Source organism: Manis pentadactyla, chromosome 7 (assembly GCF_030020395.1).
Source record: "Manis pentadactyla isolate mManPen7 chromosome 7, mManPen7.hap1, whole genome shotgun sequence".
NCBI lineage: Eukaryota > Metazoa > Chordata > Mammalia > Pholidota > Manidae > Manis > Manis pentadactyla.
This window is the reverse complement of record NC_080025.1, coordinates 105,296,229-105,318,351: the sequence shown is the minus strand read 5'-3', so window position 1 is coordinate 105,318,351 and position 22,123 is coordinate 105,296,229. Positions and strand designations below refer to the sequence as shown.

The 22,123-nt window shown below is 42.2% G+C and overlaps 1 protein-coding gene across 1 annotated transcript; it reads right to left on the bottom strand.

Annotated features, from left to right (window-relative positions):
* Positions 1-1,108: 1,108 nt before the first annotated feature.
* On the bottom strand, positions 1,109-22,118 carry LOC130684301 (uncharacterized). The gene is made up of 4 exons (XM_057504643.1): positions 21,667-22,118; positions 12,068-12,214; positions 3,223-6,174; positions 1,109-1,461 (listed from the first exon to the last, which is right to left on the bottom strand). The coding sequence occupies exons 2-4, from the start codon at positions 12,204-12,206 to the stop codon at positions 1,391-1,393; spliced, it is 3,162 nt and encodes a 1,053-aa protein (XP_057360626.1). The 5' UTR covers positions 12,207-12,214; positions 21,667-22,118; the 3' UTR covers positions 1,109-1,390.
* Between the last annotated feature and the right edge of the window lie 5 nt (positions 22,119-22,123).

The following is a 22,123-nucleotide window of genomic DNA, read 5'->3' as shown; positions in this document are numbered from 1 at the left end:
ACAGCAGAAGACTCACAGACTCCAAGAAGAGACTAGTGGTTACCAAAGGGGAGGGGTGTGGGAAGGCTGGTTGGGAGGGAGGGAGAAGGGGATTGACGGGTATTATGTTTAGTACACATGGTGTGAGGGATCACAGGGAAACAGTGTAGCACAGAGAAGGTACATAGTGGATCTGTGGCATCTTACTACACTGATGGACAGTGACTGCAATGGGGTATGGGTAGGGACTTAATAAAAAATATGGGTTAATGTAGTAACCACATTGTTTTTTCATGTGAAACCTTCATAAGAGTATCAATAATACCTTAATTAAAAATTAAGCAGAAAAAAAGTATAGGGGAGTCCATGCTTATGGGGAGTCCTTAATTAATTCTGTCTTCACTCTACCACCTTTCCCTCTTGCCTAATGTTCCCTGGAGCTTAGAAGACACAGACATACATGGCAGAAACATTCATGAATGACCCAGAACTACTGGTGTTGTTATCACTGATATGACCATCTTGGGAGGGGGAGAAAATAGTTAAGAGTCACATACATATGCAACTAACTTTATTGTTTTACTTTAGAACTTACAATTCCAAAGGATTTACAATGTCATTTTTTAAACTTAACTTTTGGTATCATAACTTTATTAGTTCAACAAGAGATCATAACATTCTAATCCATCACGATGATGCAATATTCATCTCTTCTTAATAGCTGGAATTCAGCAATGTTTCCTATGAAATAACAATGAAATACATTTCCTTAAATTGACTGTATAACAGATTCAAGATACATGGAGAATCACTGCCAATATCTTATTTTTAGGATAAAGCTAAACGTCTTGACATTTAGCCTGGGCTTGGTTATCAATCTTTCCTTTATGATCAGTCCAGAGCAGGAAAGGCCTTTAAATGGCCATCAAACTGGAGATGCCTAACATCCAAGACATACTGGATGTACAGCAGAGATACTCAATGCCTAGACAAGGTGTGGAAGGAAGCCTGCCCTGCTTCTCACCCTGGAGTGAGGGATATATTACACTTCCAGTATGCTCTAACCTGGGACACATGAGGTCAGAGTGAAGCCTCCTGTATACCTTATAAAATCCCATATAACCCATAATGTACTGTCATTAACAGCATGGGGAATTCCATGTGAAAAACCAGCATAAAAATAATGTCCCAAGAATGAAAGGCTTGGCTCTCATCTATTTGTAAGCTAGGATCTATGGATGGATGTCTATGACCTGGTTAGAATGCTGCCATTTTTGATCACCCACAACAGTGCTAGCTGAGGGCAGAACAGGCAGCCAGTACGAAACCCCCAAAGTAAATCCTAAGAGCAAATCACATCAAAACAACAGTTAAATACCAACCTCTTTGCCTGCTGAGTATTTCCAAGGCTTTACTGCTTCCAGTCTCTTTGCTTGCTTGTTACTTTGTAAGATGCCTTGGTTTTTGATCTCTCACAGTTAGCTGAGGGAAGATGCATTTCATACATTAAATAACCAGTTGCTTAAAACTCAAAGGGAAAAACACACCAAAAACAAATCGTACAGAAATTACCTACTTTAAGATACCATTCTATACCATTCCACAGTTCTTAGCAGTAGATAAGATACCATTTGGCAAAAATAATAATGCACACAATGCACATAAGAGAACCTTCAGTCTGGAAATTAAGATCTTCATTGTGTAATTACAGTATTAGAGTTGAGGGAGGGGAATAAAGACCAATGTTATTTCCCAAGATAGAAAAAATTATTCATATCCACTATGACGGGAAATGACAGCAGAAGCAGTAAGACTTGAGAACACTAAAAAGGTGGCCAGTGTTCAAATCTAACTAGTAACTTCACAGTGTTAGTCATTGTGAACTAGGGCTTACACATCTGGAATGCTCCCATCCGTTATGGAGTTTCCACAAAGACTCCCCTTAAACCATGAGGTCTAAGCAGTGCCCCAGAACATTCACTCCTACCTTCTCCACAAGCAGTGACAAACCAAAGATAAAAACACTGCTCATATCACAACATCAGCCTACTTTAAAAAACCCTTTCCAAATCAGAGTATGAACCAAAGTCATGACATTTAACAGCCAAGAGTTGAGACTTGACAATACCCTGGTTTTTAAGTAGAAGGAACAGACTTAAGTATTTCTTCAATATGAAGACTCTGGGGCTAAGACTGGAACTTGATTACACTTCCCTGGGGCCCTCATGCTTCCCATTCCTCACTTACCTGCTTTACTTCACTTTGCACCCACATATAATCTTCCTCCAAGCTCTACTTTGGGCCTGTCCCCTCCTGTAAGCCCCCCTCTCCCTAAGCAAAGGCTGTCCAAACTCTAGCTTCACCCAGGTGTGCATGACCTGCTAGCCCAGTGCCTCACCTCACTATTTCACACCCCTCCCACCCACAACTACAGAGTAAAATAACACAACTTCCTTACCCAAGCTAGCTCTTCTCCATGGATGTCAGCATTTCCTCTACTCACTCAAGTTCAAATCCCAGCATTTTATTTTTTACCTAAGACTCAACTGGCAATCCTCTCAGATGTCCGTGTCTCTTACTCCCATCTGAGTTAGGACTCCCATTATCCACTGCTGAGTCAACTGGTTTTTGGCCATGCAGGTGCCCTGCATTCTCACTTCCCCTACAGAGCACTGCCAGTTAAGATTCCCACAGCCCATTGCTTCCTGCCATTGGTCTACACAGCGTGGATCGGCTTCTACTGCCTACAGGACTTTCCCCCGTTCTGCTTAGCCTCTCTTTTATCCCACTCATCAGGAGTCTCCCTGCTCACAGGATGATCTCAGGCTGAATCGCCAACACACTGACCTGCCCTGGATGCCCATCTGAGCTCATGCTTCTGTCCATTTCCACTGTAAACCACAACTCCTAAATCTGTATCAAAATCTACTGCCTCCACATGGACTGCCCATTCTCAGCAACTCCAGCTAGATCTATGTCCATCTCTCCTTTTCTATCTCAACCCCAGTTCTCCTTTACCACCATCACCCTGCTTTCAGTCATCTGCTAGAGCTCTCAGTGAGTGTAACTTCCTAGCGTGCAAGAACTTAAGATTATCTCCGCAAATCCTACAAATATGGGGACCCATAGCTGAAATGAGAACACATCTCCAAAATGGAGAAATGCTATTGATTCACAGCTACCTCTGTGCCCAGGACCCCAAATGGACCTACCAGATAGGAAATGAGCCCATTAGTCACTTACACTGCACTGGTCCACAGGAGGCTCTCCTGGACTCCAAGCCCTCCCGTTTGGCCACGGTACATTCCATTCGCAGCCTGCCACAGTTGATCTCACAGCCATCCGGTCCCGTCGCCTTGCAGACCACAGGGATGCTCCCATAGTCGCCATGCTTTGCTTTGTACTCATTTCCAGTGGGCCAGATGGGAAGCTGGGGGACAGAGCTCTCCGGTGGCATTCTGCTTATCCTACCAGCCTTGCCATAAAACCTTCCTCTGGAAGATGTCAGAGGGCTATCTGGGCTAGCTTCAAGGAGGCACTCTACCTCATCCATTTCATCTTCACCTCCCTCTTCCAACTCACCGTCCTCTGAATCCTTGGGAAGTACGGTGTTCAGGGCAGCATTTTTCTTCAACACATCAACTGCCCTACCATTTGAGAAGCTGCTCAGGGCTTGGAGTTCCCTGCCTTTTAGAACCTTTTTAACTTTCGCACTCTTTTTGAAGCTTTCGTTATAAACCTCTGCAGTCTCATCAGTCACGACCACCTCTCCATCTGTGTTGACTTTCCTATTCCTGACTGACTTTTTCCTTGACCCCTTCATCTTGCAGCCTGCTGAGGACTCTTCATCTGCAGAGAGCATCTGCTCAGAGGACTTCTCTAGCTCTGCATCATGCTGTGAGCTCAATTCACATTGAATACCTTCATCAACCTTGTTGAACTGGGCCGACCAAGTAGGAGAGGGTCCACACGACTCGGGGTAGCTTTTCCTCTCTACCACTTCACCAACCAGTTCCCTACTGCTGACTGACCTCCCAGAACCCTTTCTTCTACAGTATGGCAATGGCCCTTCACCTATCAGGGCAGTTTCCTTAAGATTCGCCAAGACGTCCTCGCCCTGGCACAAGCTTATATTGCACATGATGCCCACATCTACACAGCCGGGTGGGGCCAACATGGTAGGAGAAGGGACACACATCTCAGAGTAGCTGTCACCCTCCACCACTTCATATTCATCCAGGTCCCTACTCCCGCCTGACTCCACTCTTCCCTTCCCACTACTTCCTGCTGACAACCCCGGGGACCTCTGCTCCATTCCATGCCAGCAGCACCTACCACACTGGATTCCTTCATGAGCCCTGTTCACCTGGGTTGACCAGGCAGGAGAGAGCGCACACCCGTCAGTGCAGCTGTCACTCTCCAGCACTTCATATTCATCCAGGTCCCTACTCGCACCTGACTCCTCTGTTCCCTTCCCACTACTTTCTGGTGATGACCCCGGGGACCTCTGCTCCATTCCATGGCAGTAGCACCGACAACACTGGATTCCTTCATGAACCCTGTTCACCCGGGCTGACCAGGCAGGAGAGAGAGCACCCCAGTCAATGTGGCTGTCACCCTCCACCACTTCATATTCATCCAGGTCCCTACTCCCGCCTGACTCCACTCTTCCCTTCCCACTACTTCTTGCTGACAACCCCGGGGACCTCTGCTCCATTCCATGCCAGCAGCACCTACCACACTGGATTCCTTCATGAGCCCTGTTCACCTGGGCTGACCAGGCAGGAGAGAGAGCACACCCATCAGTGCAGCTGTCACTCTCCAGCACTTCATATTCATCCAGGTCCCTACTGGCACCTGACTCCTCTGTTCCCTTCCCACTACTTCTTGCTGATGACCCCGGGGACCTCTGCTCCATTCCATGGCAGCAGCACCGACAACACTGGATTCCTTCATGAACCCTGTTCGTCTGGGGTGACCTGGGAGGCGAGTAAGTGCACAACTCAGGGTAGCTGTCACTCAGTATCACTTGATATATATCCAGATCTCTACTTCCCCCTGAATCCACGGTTCCCTTCCGACTTTCTGGTGACGACCCCAAGGACTTCTGCTCCATTTCATGCCACCAGCTCCTATCACACTGGATTCCTTCACCAATCTTGTTGAACTGGGCTGACCAGGCAGCGGGGGAGACACACACCTCTGGGTAGCTTTTACTCTCTACCACTTCATCAACCACTTTCCGAAGGGAGCCAAGGTCCCCACTACATGTTCCCATTCTTCCCTCAACATAATGGGGGGTCTGGCATTTGGAGTGTAGGCTCAAGTCCTTCACTCCTTCGTTGCTGGAGCAGAATGGCTTTTCCTGCTGGTACTTGCTGCCACCTCCAGCAGACTGGGACGTGTCTGAGTTCACGGTCTTATGGATCTGACCTCTGTCTTTAACTTCACCTGGAGATGACAGGACCTGTCCTGCTTTATTCAAGTTCATGTCCATGAGTGATCCTGCCCTTAACATCTCACATCTTACAAGGCACTGCTCCAACTGACCAGCTCTTTGGTCATCTTTATGTGCAATGCCCTTGTCAGCCTCACAAGGGTTATCGAGCACATTACCACCTTCACAAGAACTCTGTGAAATCCCACTGTGCTGCTCCCCGTTCTCTGGCATGCTTTTACCGTAAGCCAGGTCATACAAACGCACAGTTTCTTTCAAACTCTTCCAGAATTGTACGACGGGGGATCCTTTGCCCTCTTCCATCCTCATTTTCTCTCCCTCAGACGCACAGCTTCTTTGAGGTGCACTTCCCTGCAGACTTTCATCCCCAGGGCTCTTACCATGGAGCTCCCTCTTCTGGGCATCACAAGACAAGGCCCCCCGTGTTTCTTCAGGAATGTTGTCAGTTTCTCTGTCAGTGTTAGTACTAGGGACACTGGCCACCCTACCTATGTCATGGCCATCGCCTTCGGAGTGGTTGTCTTGTTTTTCATTCATGTTTTTAGACTTCTGACATTCAGTTTGACACTCTCTTGTTTTCTTTTCTTTTCCACAGCCATTATAGTGCTGGAAATGTGGTGTATTATAAAACACAGGTCCTCTGTTAACTGTAGGCAACAGGGACTGAGGTATGAGAAAGCCAGGATATTCGCTGAGCATCACTGCATATGGAAAATACACACTTCCATATCTGACACCTAGAAAGAGAATGTTGTGGTTAGCTATTTCGTATCCTGTAGCCAGTTACAACATTCAGCCAGAAGACACCCATATGGACACACCAATTTTTAAAATATTGAGTTTTTCCCTGCGATTGTTTACTAATGGCTCCCGGTGCCTCCCTGGGTATACCCAGGATGCAATAATGAAGGGTGAAGGGGCAAAGACGGGAACAGTGGGGCCTCCAAAACCCGTCCTCAGTACTAGATAGGCATCTGCTCTGACTAGGTGGGTCCCAGGCCATCAATCACTCCACATGTAACAGTCATTGATACTTAGTGACTCCTTTACAAGAGACCAAGTACACACTCTCATGGACTGTCATGGCTGCAGAAAGAACACTGCATGTCAGGCTTCACAGAGCAAGGGGAAAAAATGTTCTGTAGATTTAAAAGCCTTTCTAAATCTACTTGTTCAGCACTGTTCAGTCACATACATATGTTTCTTCCCCCATTTCTACTCCTCAGGGATGAACACCGCAGTGATGTCAATCATGCCACACATTTCTCTCTCACAAGTACTTTTTTGGGAAAGGCATTTGATTTTGCAAAACAGATCTGTACAATTAGCACATCAAATTCAGATAAAACTTCTATTGAGTATACACTAGAAGTATTAGTTATACTCAGTGTTCATGAAGCAATTTAATCAGGAGGGTGAGGTAGATCTTAGGAACTCAACTGCACTGCTATGGAATGTATCAAAGTGCCTCCTGTACCTGGCATGTGTAGTAATACATGTGTACAAGCATAAGGGTTCTTCCCTTCACTGAAAGGAGGCATATCTGAGCTTGGAGTTAAACACTGTTTTAAGAGGTTAGAAACCAACACAATGAAGTTCAGGTAGGACAGAGATAGACCGCTTCCCCAGTAAAGCCACACCATACAGTCAATTGTGTAAGAGTAGAACAGAATACTTAGTAGCAGGTGCCTGCCACTAGATCACCTCAGGACCACTATCCACTCACCCACTGCAAAATCATGGGTGTTAAGTTTGTTAGTTTTACTCTAGTCCCCCTCAGCAAAATCTGCCTGCTCTTTCTCATGTCTTCTCTCTTCGGTTACCAATGCGAAGGACTTGAGTCCTCTCTCAAGATTTCCCTACTAGTTAAGTTTCTTGACTTCTCTGACATCACAGGTCTGTAATCCATACTGGTTGAATCTCTGACCCGACTTTGAATGCTCACTGCATGTACAGTACCTGAATGGCTTATTATGGCCTGTCAGGAAATGGGGAATAATGACATGTTCCTTAGGATGGGACAAAGGCCCTCTATTGGGTCTCTCACTGTAAATCATCTAATTACTCTCCCACTAATACCAAAGACACAAACTAGACATGGGTGCTTCACTGGACCCAACTTCTTTTCTTCCCTTTTCTGGGTCATCTTCCCAACCCCTTCCAACTGGTACCAAATCTAATTCACTTTTTCAAAGAAAATCCTACCGTTTGTGATAACAGCTGAACCTTGAGGGCATTTTGCTATAAGAAATCACTTGGACAGAGAAAGACAAATGTGATATAATCTCATTTTTATGTAAAATCTAGAAAACATGAACTCAGAAAACAGTAGAATGGCAGCTGCCAGGGATTAGTTGGTGGGAAAAATGGGAGATGTTGGCCAATGGCAAGAAAACCTAGCTCAGCCATTTTCTCACAGTAATTCTAGGAGAAAAATCCCCTATGCTTCCCTCAGTGAGAGGGGCAAAGGAGCCAGTGTGACATACACCAGAACTGTTCTTAACAAGGCCAGACCTAAGACACCAGTTAACCAGAGCCCAACTGATCTGGGGAAAAGGGAAATACTTTTCTCCAGCTGACTATTCACCCTTTCCAATCCAATGGGAGGGGAGAAGTAAAGCATGTGCAGTTCACAGTTCAAAGGCATAATTTCACTAAAAGACTGACTTAATTAGATTCCTTTGACAACCATAGGACTGTGATCCCTTCCCACCTCCACTGCATTACTACACACCACATTACTCAAGTCCTGTTTAGATCCATTCTTTTTATCCATCACATAATGCCTGACATTACAAGGTACACTAAAAAGCTAACCATTGCATCCAAAACACACTTACTTCCAGTATAAACACCAGGATTAGAAGGAAATAGAGAAAGATGTACCATGCCAACACTAATCAACAAATGGTTCTGGAACTGGACATCCACATGCAAAATAATCAACTTAGGCAGATTTTATACTCTTTGCAAAAATCAACTCAAAATGGACCAGAGATCTAAACATAAAATGCAAAACTGTACAATTCCTAGAAGATAACACAAGGTAAAACTTGATGACCTTGGGTATAGGGATGACTTTTTAGATATAACACCAGTAGCACAATCTATGTAAAAACTGGTAAGCTGCACTTCATTAATAAACTCTGCCAAAGACACTGTCAAGTGAATGAAAAGACAAGCCCCTGAGAGAAAAATATTTGTATAAGACATATCTAACAAAGGACAAAGGACTATTATCCAAAATACAGGCATATCTCAGAGAGATTGCAGGTTAGGTTTTAGACCACCACCATGGATACACTTCATGTATCACAAGAAAGTGAGTTCAATGAATTTTTTGGTTTTTCAACACATATAAAAGTTATGTTTACACTATAGTCTTTTAAGTGTGTGATATCATTGTCTAACAAGATACATTTCCTAATTAAAATGTTTTACTCCTAAAACACTCTAAACATCTGAGCTTTCACTGAGTTGAAATCACTGATCACAGATCACCGTAACAAATATAATAATGCAAAAGTATGAAAATTACAAGAATTATCAAAATGTGAGAGGGACATAAAATGAACAAATAATGTTGGAAAAATGACAGACCTGCTGGACGCAGGGTTGACAAACCTTCAATTTGTGAAAACACGGTTTTTGCAAAGTTCAGTAAAATAAAGTATGCCTATGTACAAAGAACCCTTAGTATGTTAAGAAAATAACCTGACTTTACAATGTGACTGCAGATCTTAATAAATACCTCAAGAGAAGATGCACAGATGGAAAATAAACATGTGAAAAGATGTTCCACATCATGTCATCAAGAAATAATGGTACAGCTCCTTTGGAAGACAGTCTGGCCCTCTTTTACAAAGCTAAACATAGAATGTTACCAAAACCTGGAACATCTCAGGTATCCTTCAGAAGGCAAGAGAGCACATGAAATGTTATACATTCAGACGAGGGAGTATTATTTCAGCAGTAAATGGAAACATATTGTTAAATTATGAAAACACATGAGGGAATGAACCTGAAATGCCTATTACTTCTTTTGAAGGCAAACTGAAAAACTACATACTGTAGGATTCCAGTGACAAGACTCTCCGGAATAGGCAAAGCTATGAAGACAGTAAAAAGATTGGTGATTTTGCCACGGGGAGGGAAGATGGAGGCATGAATAGCAAGGGGCCTTTCAGGGTAGTGAAACTCTTTAGTAGAATAGTATGATGATGGACTCCTGTCAGGATGCCTTTATCCCAAACCATACACGTAGCACCAAGAGGAAACTATGGTCTTTAGGTGATAACATGTCACTGTAGGTTCACTGGTTACAACATATGTATCAACCTGGTAGGGAATGTTGACAATGGGAGAGGCCATACATGGTTAAAGTTATTTGGGAAATCTTCATTTCTTCTCCATCTTGCTTTGATCCTAAAAGTGTTCTAAAATATAAAGCCTACTGAAAAGAGGTAGAGATCCTTGATATGCATAGCATACATCTGGAAAGATACCCCAGCTACTCCTAACACTTTTTGCCTCAGAGAAGAGCACTTGGGAGACTGGGAAAAGAAGCCAGAGGGAAAGACTTCATTCCATGTTTGCATACGACTTTAATTTTTAACCATATTCATTTGGGTATTTTATTGAAAAACAACTTAAGCCACTTTCAGCTAAAAGATGTTCTGTTATTTAGAGAGTAGTCACACCTCTCATGCTGGATAATTCCTACTCAAAATGACTACGTATCAAATAAATCATGAGAAGGTGCTTTCCAGATTAACACAACCAGAATACTTTGAGTCTATTTGCTCAATTCATGTTTAATTTGCCTAAAGAACAGCTCTACACCTTGAGCACAACAGTCATGCTGTTTAATATACAGTTTCATCAAGCCATTTAACTTTCAATGCATTGTGACTTCCTAGCTAATTATCTAAAAATGGTATAAATTACCCTCTGTGAATCAGCATCTTTTCTACAGCCAGTGTCCATTCTATCTTCTTTTGTTAATAGGTCCTCAAGCCCTAACAAAATTGGAGACCATCCCTCTCTATCCACATGGTAGAGGACAGGCACACACCAACTCAACATGGGCATTATCACCGGACTGGTCAAGACGACTTGTCCCTCTTCCTGGCTTGGTAATTAGAACAGGGAGGGCATCTGTCAATGCCTGACCAAGGAGAGGCAGCTTTGGAACTCTAGTTGAAACTTTTGGAAGAGAGAAGTCTTCCCTGGGATCACTAGTCATAAAATCATCACAGGCCTGGAAATGCTGTGACCACCTTTGCCACTTTGAAATGATGGCTGAAATTGAGGCCAACACTAAGAAATCAAAACCTAGAATGGAGGGAGAAAGGCTCTACAGTGGATTATGTCCTTTAATTCCCTCAGGAGCCAGCCAAACTGTGGCTTCCCTCTTGGAATTCCAGATTACGCAGACAAATCCTATAAATTTATTTTTTCACCAAAATCTAAGTGAGGCTGCAATTAAAAGAAAAAAATCTCATTCTTACTCCCAGTCATCACCACTTTCATTCTCCTAAACCACAACTCTATAAATAACAAATATTTTAAACCTCAAGAGGAATGATGTGTAAAAGCTATAGAGGTCTGTAGGGTCTCAGCCTTTTAACTCAAAGAAGGTTTTCAGATAAAAAACGCTGTTTCTTTCTCTCAGAAATTTCCGACCTCTATAGTCAAGGGTTTTCCTCCCTCATTTTCTTCCTTTGCACCATTTCAGTATCTGCATTAGACACCTCCAGTGATAAAAGCAATGGGATGTTTATATAGGAAAACTTCTTTAAGGAATTGGCTCATGTGGTGGTACAAGTCAAGTCCAAAATTAGCCAGGTAGTCTGGCTCACTGGAGACCCAGCAAAGAGCTGAAGTCAGAGGCCATATGCCGGCAGAATTCCTTCTTGCTTTGGCTGCCACTACCAGCTCCTCGGAGGACTTAAAAGGTTCTACTAACCAGCTGGGAACAGTTGTGCAATGTATACAACATGCTGTCTTTATAGCACAGTACACACAAGTTTAACAATACTTTTGCTACAGGAGGTGAGAGAAGGGAGAATCACCCCGAGGATCCTCCCACTCTGCCTAAAGTCTCTGCACTGCCCTGTAATGAATGAAATCCTGGATGTCTACCTTACATTTTCAAGTCTTACTTGTCTTTTCTTCCCCCAAAATAGTTTTCTGACCTCAGCATAAGCTTTTGAAATCTTTAGGCCTTGATGAAAACATTAAAGGACTAGGATGTCTAACCTCTTCCAATCTGACTGCTCTCAGAACACAAGATTATTTTGGGGTTGACTCCTGTCTGACCCTGGCCTAGTCACTGACTGAGCCTCAGGTCCCTCATTTATGAAAGAACAGCAGCAGCAGTACCTAGCTCATGGGGTGTTGAGAGGTCTAATGAGGGAACCCATTTCTAGCAGAGTAATTGGCATATTGCTAGAATGCAAATGTTACCTGTTAATCCAAACTTCAAAAGCTGCCCGTTTGCTGCCACAATCTCTCCTGGGACAAGACAGGGTGAGGAAGGGAGGTAATAGAGAAAAGCACTAGAAAACCTACGGGCATTGGTTTACAGGGAGGGTCCCTAATCTCACTGAACCTTCTTAGATCCCTTACCTGCCCCAGGAGCAGAGAATGGATGATAGATGGGATGCTGGTACCAGGGACTCAGGTAAGGATGCTGGGCCATGGCCTGCACATAAAAGGGTCTGCCGTTACTGCTGTCAAAATATCCGTTGTTTTCTGAAGATTTCATTCTCTAGCCTGAAAAAAAGGCGTTCATATTTAGGAAATGGCAGTCTCATTCAGCCCTGTAAAATGCTGTGAAGGTAGAAAAGTCTTCCTAGTTCCCCTTCAGAACTCCAAGCCTGGTGGCAGATTCGCTCCGTTCTCTTCCCGCTCGCCTGGCCTTGGGGACACAGGGCCGCAGTGTGTTTAGGACTCCTGTAGCAGCACCCAAAAACAGGCCCGCGTCGCGCCTTAGCCTGTCAAGGCTGCCGGTGCAGCTGCACCTTGGGAAGACTGAGGCCTTGGGGCCCAGCAGCGAACCAGTGCAGGGCCTCAAATGCGAAGGTCGGCGCCTTAGGCCTGACCTACAGTGTTCTCATGTCCTCAGACTCTCCTGCGCGGCCTCTCGGGATCCCGCCTCAGGTTGAGCATCGGTTCAACGTCTCCTCAGCTAGGCCTCACCCTACCACAAGCCACTCCATTACTACTCACCCCCACACCCACCGCTTCGCACACACCCTGCTACCGTCTGGCACAGCGATCTCCCCTGGTTTGACGTCTACGACTAGGAGAGCCTACGACGTCACACACCACTGAGGAAAACGAACTTCAGCCACCCGGAGCATCTATGGCGGCTCGGGAAATGGCGCCCACCTTTATATGCGCTGCGGAACCGGCACGTGCTGAGTCTTGCGCACGCGCAGATCTCCCGCAGGCTGCCCGCGCACGCGTCTCTTGCGAGGCTAGCCACTCCCCACCCCACCCCCACCAAGGCGGCGGAAGTAGCCTGCATGCGGGGTGCCCTAGCAGCCGCTAGAAGCTTTCCGCCCTTTGTTTCCGGGTGAAACCTCAGTGTTCCTTTCTGTTCTCTCGTAGTGCGTGTAGCACTCTGGTCCGCTCTTCCAGAGGACGGGGCGCTACCCTTTTCCCCTTGCTCTCTTGGACCGCTCGTCCATTTGGGTGTGTTTAAGCAGCTCCTCCTTCCTTGGGCCTATGGCTTCCAACACTTAAGGAAGAGGAGCGGACTGATGAAAAGGGGAGAGGGAGGAGGCCAACCTGGGCAAAGTACCAGCTTGAGAGGAGGAAGACACACGGAAGGGGCGCTCAAGCCGAATTAATGCCACTGAGAGTAAAACCTGGATAGAAGAAGCTCTGGCCCTAGGACACCACTGGTTGGGGAAAGTGGTGGGACAGAAGTCGTCTGTGGCATGATGGATATGCAGTCTGAAAATGAAGCTGGCACATACACACGACTGTTTATATGTGAAAGGAAGGCAGGATAGTAGTTAAGGGGAGTCGTGGGGATAGAAGGGTTTTTGTTTTTGTTTTTAAAGACCGATTTGGGTATCTTTATCTCCTGTTGGAGAGACATGTTATAGATAGTGGAGATAGAAGGGAAATTAGCGGATGTGAGGAGATAGAAGGCGGTATAACTAAGACTGGGTACAATGCCTTGGACAAAAGAAAATTTGAGATCAGAGGGAAATGAAGTCCTGAAGGCAGTAATTTAAGTGTATTTGCATCTCTTGACCTTGATTTATGTTCAGTGAAGAACAGGAATATTTGCGGATAAAATTGAAAATTTAGGATGAGTGACAGCATTTCTGGATAGAAATTGTGTCTGAGAAGAAATAGTGTCTGAAACTGGCTTATCAGTGTTCTTGTTTTACATAAAGAAATCTGGAGGTATGCCATTCAGGGCTGATGTGGTAACTCTTTGCTGTCACAACCCCATCTTCTCTGTACTCTACTATCCTTAGCACTGGCTACCATCTCAAAATTGCTCATGTTCCAAGATACCTAAGCAGAAAAGGGGATGAAAGTAAAGTATAGAAGGGCACAAAGGCCACATAGCAGCTTCTGCTGTTTCATTGGTTTTGTTCTTGCAGAGCTTACTACCCAACTTCAAATTTTATCACGTTGGCTTACCATAGGAAAATGAAGTCTTTTAGCGGGCATATTGCCACTTGGAATAAACTGGGATGCTGTGATAAGAAAGAGACTGGGTTTTAATTGAGCAGACAGGTAACAATGTCTGCCACACTGATGCAGGGAATGGAAGAAGCAGTCATCTACAGACACGTAAAAAAGAGTTGTTGATAGAGTTGAGGGGTGACCTGGGGTGGGGATCAGCAATTTGTATTGACCCTCATCTGCAGAGGTACGTCACTTGCTTCATCATATTCAGTCCCTTGGGAGAGATACTGAATGCTTGATCAAGAACTATGGTTTTGCAGGGTTTGTGGAAAGAAAAGTTAAAGGTTCAAGAATGTTCAGTATAATGGTGGAAGAGTAATACATGATGGTACATAATGTATTCCTTGCACTTGTATGACGCTGAGCTTGAATGCCTCCTTAAACTTTATTCCCTAGATGCCTCCCTCACCTCACCGTACTTAGTGGCCTAGCATATAGTCAGGAATAGAAAATCAGTAATGTCAGAGAGGAGCTGATCAAATGGAGGCAAGGTAATAGAAGTCTTCTACATGACAGTCAAAGATCTAGTGGAGAGGTTGTAGTCAGAAAATGGAAATTTGAAGTTTAGGATTTCAGAGTTGGAGCAATTGGAAATTGTAACAAGGTCCATAGGATGGCCGTAGTAGTGTTTTGCTGAAGTACTATGGGGATGAAAAGTCGTTGGTGCTGAGGAAGGAACTGTTCTGGGAAGCTGGGTTTTAGGATGAGTCACCCCCTTCATATTACAGTCATTTAGAGGTTCCATGTCCCAAGTGAATGTGGCAGATTGACCAAAGGATGAGAAAAACTTAACTAGATGTTTTTATTCATAATTTTATAATGTTTTTTCTTAAATACAGTTTCCAAAATTTTATAATATTCAGTCCCCAGAATACTCGGATCTGCACAAGCTAGTGGCCATGCCTCAGCCCTGGAGTGTATGTTGAGTGGGAGAATGAAGACCCTCCTATGAGGGCTGCTTAGAACAGAAGTGTCCTTGAGAAGGAACAAAGTCTAGTGACTATGCAGTAAATAGGTGGAGGGATATGGTGACTTGCGTTTAGTCAAACAGGGCTTGCAGGCTGCATAGCTGAGAAGGTTGGTAGGTAGGTCAGCAAGGAGCAAGACTGGAATGAGATGTCCAGAAATGCCAGCCACTTGGAAGCTTTGTGTTTGAGGCTGTTCTGGAGGATGTCAATGATTAAACAGAGTGGCACTACCTCACCTATGGATTCCAATTAGACCTCTGATATAAGGTGGTTTTTCTACCAACTGAGGCATTTTGTGTGAGATAGAGTGTCTGAAGTTAGATAATGGTTGCTATTTTTGTGTTAAGGTCCAGTTAGTGAACTGTGTTCTCTGTTCAGGATTCCAAATGGGTATTATCATCACCTCTATTTTAACATACAGACACCTGAGATTCAGACAGGTGAAGTAATCTGCCCATATATGTGAAATTGCAATCCTACTCGTAGGAACGGGTTTGGGCTGAGGTCTTTGGGTCTCCAGGCGCAGTGCCTTTTCTAATGCTTGGGTGGGTAATGCCACCCTCATTTTTACAGTATGACAAGTCTCTGTCTCACATTAAAGCAGAGTGATTTCTACTTTCTCCAGATGACTTGCTGAATTCAGATTGAAATTTTGAACACAAGTCTTTCCACACCTTGAGCCTCCTCTTTAATATACCAGTCAGTAATAGATACATTAAGGATGCTTAGCCTCACTCTTTCCCTCCACAAATACTTGAGTCCTTACAATGACATCAGCATAATTCTAGCCCCAAGGAAACAACAGGGATGAAAAGACAAAATTATGATTCCTAGGGAGCCCACATTCTTGTGGGATATAAATGAGATGCTATTTGCAACTATCAGACTGGGAAAATTTGTACAATATCAAGGGTTAAGGAGGAAGTAAAGTGAAAAAAAAATGTGTATACATTGCTGATGACAGCGCAAATTGGTAAAAATCACTTTGGAGAGCAAATAGATAATATCTTAAACAGTTGAAAATGTGTCATACTCCTTGAACCAGCAACTCTACTTCTAGAAGTAGCCTAGAAAAAATCTTGCATATACACACAAGGAGTCATTTATTGAAAATGTTTGTTTCAGTAGCATTGCTCATAATATTAAATAAAAATACCTAAATATCCATGAAATGAGAATGGATTAATTATAGTACAGATGGATTATGGGATATTACACAGAACTTAAGTGAATGAACTAAAATTACATCTGTCTCCATGAATCTTAAATACAAGGTTCTAATTTATAATTTCCTTTACAGATATCTTTGAGCTACAGTTTTTGTTAATGACAATTATTTCTTTTATTTAAATTATGTTTTCTAATTTGGTAGTAATGTAGGAATACTATTGATATTTATATATTGATTTTATATTCTAGCAACTTTGCTGAACTCTCATTAGTTTCAATTTTTTGGTAGATAGATTTGACTAGATTTTCTATGTGGACATTCAAATCATCTACAAATAATAACAGTTTATTTCTTCCTTTTTGATGAACGTATTTTCATTTCTCTTATCTTAACCTTCTAAGACCTTCAACACAATATTCAATTAAAAAAACTGACAGCAGTTATCATGCTCTTGTATGTAATTTCTAATGATTCACCATAAAGAATTATTGTAGGTTATTTTCTAGGTACTCTTTATCAAGTTAGTAAGGTCTCTCTTATTCCAGATTGACTGAGAAGTTTTAACATTTTGAATGAATGTTGAGGTTGTTTTCTAATTTATTTTTTATTGAAGTATCATTGATATTCAATTTGATTAGTTTCAAATGTACAAGTGGTTCAACAGTTACCCATATTACTAAACCCACACCCCCACTAGTGCAGTCAACATAGAAAGATGTCACAGAATCATTGGCTATATTCTCCATACTGTATTACTATCCTCATGATCAACTTATGTTTGAGAATTTTTGTACCCCTTTATCCCCCACACCCTCCCTGAATGTTGAGTTTTAACAAATGGTTTTCTTGCATCTATTGAAATAATCTTATTTTTTCTCCTTCACCTTGCTAATAAGGCAGATTTCTTAATATATTTTTCTCTCATTAAACAATCCTTGTATTCCTGGGATACACCCAACTTGGTGTTGAAATATCTTAATATATATTGCATAGGATTCCATTTGCTGGTATTTTATTTAGGATTTTGGAATCTAAGATTATAAATGGGATGGTTTTAAATTTTCAATTATTTTATTGTCTTTATTTCAAGATATCCTAAGTTCATACAATAAGTTAGATAACTTGCCATCTTTTTCTGTTCTCTAGAGCAGTTTGCATAAGAGAAGGCTTATCTACCTATTTCTTGAAGGTTTGACAGAATTTCTCTGAAATAATGTGTTCTGTATTTTCTTTTGTAGGTAGGACTTGGCTACTGATGCAGTTATGTAATGATCATAAAGTCTGTTTGGGTTTTCCATTTATTTAGTTTTGATAACTTGAATTTTTCTAAGAAACTGTCCTTTTTATCTGAGTTTCCCAATTCATAAGTATTAAATTTTTCATAATTTTTGCTTTTTAAAAATGCTTGTGATATCTGTAAATATGGTTTCATTTTGATTAATATTGTTTGTCTTCTATATTTTTCCTTGATCAGTGTGCTCAAGAGGATATTCATTAGTCTTATCAAAGCAGCAACCTTTCCTTTTGTTGTTCATCTCTTGTATTTCCTATATGATAAATTACTATTCTGTTATTCTCTCCTTAAATATCTTTCGGTTTCCTTTGTTGTTTGCTTTTCTAGCTTCTTAAGTTGGACATTTAGCTAATTTATTTAATTTTCCATACATATATACTTATATATATATACACACATACATATATATGTTTAAAGTATAAATTTCCTTCTAAATACTTCTTTAATTACATTTCACAAGTTTGTGAATTATTAGGTGTTCTTTCTTTATAAAAGTCCTTTAGATCAAATTTTTGTTCTGTTCGAATTCTCTATACCCTTATTAATTTTTGGTCTCCCTGATCAATAATTTCCTGAATGAAATGTGTTAGAAATCTACCACTGAGACAGATTTTTCATTAGTAGAGAGAATGAAAAGCAGAAATAAACCCAGTGGTGTTGATTGGAATTAGAGATATTAGTGTGAACTCATGACTTTAATATAAACATAGATGGATAGCTATAGGTATATATGCAAATGAGTGTGTACATACCTATATATGTGTGTATGTATAGGTTTACATCTGTTTTCTGGTTCTGTTTGTTGAGAGGGTCTACAGCAACAATATTTCAGATAAAAGGAGCACACCTAGCCCTTAGATCTTGGTTTCTAAATACAATTCTCCATTAAAAGGAATCAGAGCTTGGGGAAATGGCTGATTCTAGGCTAAGCAAATACAGAGAATCAAAATTTCCTGCAGCAGATTCCCAAAGGTAGGACTCTCTGAAGGAACAAGCACCAATTAGGACAACTTGAACTATAATTGACAAATTGCTGGAGGCTCAGGGTTAATAAATCTGAGAATTACTGACAAGTCTGAGACATTATGGGTAGGGTCCACACACTTTTGTGAGTTTTACCCCCTGGAGCTCTACCACCTTTTCATGGTGTGTGTTGAAGAATAATCCCCAAGTGTTTTCAGCAGAGGCAGAGGAACCATTTAAAAATATACTAGGTTATTCTGTTCTTTTTATCAAGCTCTGCCCTCAAGAGAAAGTATTTAACTAGAGCATAAGGTGCTTGGGTTTTATCAGAGCCTAAACTACCTCAGTGAAGAAAAATTCCACAGTCCAGCACAGTCTAACTGTCCTCTACCACCTAAGTGTTGACAGGGAAGGGGACAGAGAAGATTTGTGAAGTTCATAATCCAGAAGTATAGACTCACTAAAAGACTTAAGACCAAATCATAGGATTATAGAATACTTGCCCTGCCCCCACACTTTATCACCACCTTGCTAATGGCCTATTTATAGCAGTTCTTTTCCCAGTATCCATGACGTACTTCACCCAGTACATTATATCCAACTATCAAGAAAAAATTACAGACACACTAAAAGGCCAAAAAAAACCCCCAGTTAAGAGACAGAACAAGCATCAAAATCTGTCTCAGATATGGTAGGAATGTGGGAATTATCAGACTGGGAATGTAAAACAACTATGATTAATATTCTAAAGGTTCTAATAGATAAAGTAGACAACATGCAAGAACAGACGGATAATGTAAGCAGATAGTTCCCCATTTGTTTTCAGATAGATTCCAAATTTAACATACAAGCCCCTTCATGATCTGTATCTACCTCTAACCTTCTCTCTCTATATCTTGTCATTCTCAAACCGATACTCCAAGTTCGGTCATAGCAAATGACCTGGTTCACTCAACATGTATATGAGTGCCTTGCCAGGTATTGTGTAAGGCATGGGAAAGTCAGCAAGATACAAAAGTGGTTTCTGCCTTCATGGAGCTAACATTGTAAAAACTTACTTATAATCATCATAAGGGCTACAAGATAAAAGTATTGTGAGAAATGAGAACATAATAGTGAAGCCTACCGGAGCTCATTTAAATCTCTGTGCCTTAAACCCTGCTGTATTCCTCTGTTGGTTCCCTTATTTTCCTACCTATCCTGCCCTGTTTTTTCCGAGAAGCCTTTCTTGACCTGCTTGTTCTATAACACCGATTCACATAATTGCTTTCACAGAATTTACCTCATTGGGTCTTTTTCCTCCAACACTCCTATTGCTCTACTTCTCTTTTCTCTGAATATCAGGAGAACTTATGATATCCCTAAACAAGCTGTGATTGTTCAGCTTGCAAGTTGAGAGGTAAGCTCTGTACAGAAATCAAGGTAGTGTTGACGTGGATAATGCCAAGCACCCTACAATTGTTCTACAATAGCAGCTGCAGAAGAAAAGCCGAACGAGTCAGCCTCCTCTGACTGCAGCAGCCCCTTCTTCCTGATGTTCCAGTCCCCTCTGAGACATTTTAAGTGGGGATGTCAACCTTGAGGGAAGGAATGGCAAACAAGTACAAATAGTTGAGGGTAACTGTTCAACCTGTCCTTTTGCCAGTTAAGAAAAGCACACTAGAAAGATCGGCTTCTTTGAAACTCCAGAAACATCAATGCAGCCTGCCAGCCCTGTGTTTTAAATGTTAAAGAGTGATGCTTTAAGTATTAACTACCAGATTGCTATTTGTCTTACCCAACACCCATTCCCAGTGCTTTCCTCCCTTGTACTAGAGCTTGAAAGGCCAAATTACAGTTCCAGAAAATGAGATGTATATGGAAGTCTGCTGAGTTGGGGGGTATGAGGTATTATCCTGAGAAAGCTTTTACTTTACTGAAAACAAACAAAAACAGCTGGCTGAAGCCACTCCTTTCCCCATCTTCTTGCCTTGAACAAAAAAATGTGAAGGCTAAAACTGCTGCAGCCATCTTGCAACCATGAGAAATGTCAAGAGAACTACAGATATTGTGGTTCTGCTGTACTTGAGCTGTTGAACCGAGAGTAACTGACTACCTAGACTTACGTGACCAAATAGACCCCTATTTAAGTCATAGCAATAGAACCTTTTTTTACTTGCAGCCAAATGGATTCCTAACTGGATAGCTATTAAAATGACATATTTTTAGGCCTTTCATCCTGACAATTAGCTACTTTCTAAGGTTAGATATTAATATCTAACCACTCTGATTAGAAAACTGTCATCCTTCACTTCTTAATTTCCCTCATCCTAAGAGTAACCAAGTTTTATCATATCTACCTAGTTCCAAATCCATCTTTGCTTCACTATCCTCACTGCCACTAAATTACATTAAACCCATAGCTCCTGTCTGGACTATTTTAACAGTCTCCTAACTAGGACCCCTGCTTCCAGTCTGATATCCACTATGCTTCAGAATTAGTTTTCTAAAATCTTACCACAATATTCTCCTCCTTAAAAATCTTAAATGGCTGTTGTCTACAAGATGAAACACTCTTACCATAGGTATTGTTTATTTTTCTGCCTTCTTGTACTTTGCATCTCGAGGATCGTTTGGTACAGTAAGTGCTCAAGCATTTGTTAAATGACTGAATCTTCAGTGTGGCTTTTTTTATATTAAAACACTTAAACATTTAGTCAGACTAAGCAAGGTGATAGCACAGTGGACACTCAGTGTTAAGATTTGTTGAATGAATTGTTTCTAAATTGTACTGTAAATCCTTTTTCAATAGTCCCAGATACACTTATCTCTGTGTGCATTCAGCACATCTAACCTGTCCTACAGGAAGAGGCTCTTCAGTAATGTATATGCTTTTAGTTTGTAATTTAGTCATGTACATTCTTCAGATTGGGTTTCTGCTAAGAGTGGAAGTTACAAAGGCAGGTGAAGTCTGTGTGGCCATTCCTGACCATTTTTGATTCACAAATAACTTTCCAAATAGACCAAATCTACAACTTTCTGCCTGTTAGCAATTTGTACCAAATAAGCCAAACCAATGTGGGCCACAGCCATCAGAGGCTAACAAAGGCTTCGCTTTGTGAAGCTTAAGGCGAACCTCTGCAACCGGCTGAAGGGGAGCAGGCAACCACCGCATTGCAGCACAAAACTGTCTGAAGCTCCACATGCTGAGAATCTCCTCCGCACCCCCACGATTCTCTCCCCGGAGCTGCGGGCTCTTTCGGGTGCTGCTTTGAGTTTTTCCTTCGCCTTGAGAAAGCAGTACATGAACACTTTCTGGAGGAGATCGGCAAAACCGAACTTGATCTGTAATGTGGAGGGCGTGTTTTGCAGACAAGGGGACGAGGAGACAGAGCCCACTCAGCCAGTCTCCCATGTCTCCCCTTCGTCCCCTGGTCTGTTGTCTAGCCTCCTTATTCCCAGTCCCAGACGCAGTCTGCAATCTTCCGTATTTCAAAGGGGGAAGAGTCCACGGCATGAAATTCGGCGTTTTGCTGTCTGGATTTCCTAGCATGGCATTTCTCCGGCCTCTCCTTTCGCAGGTTAAGCCGCAA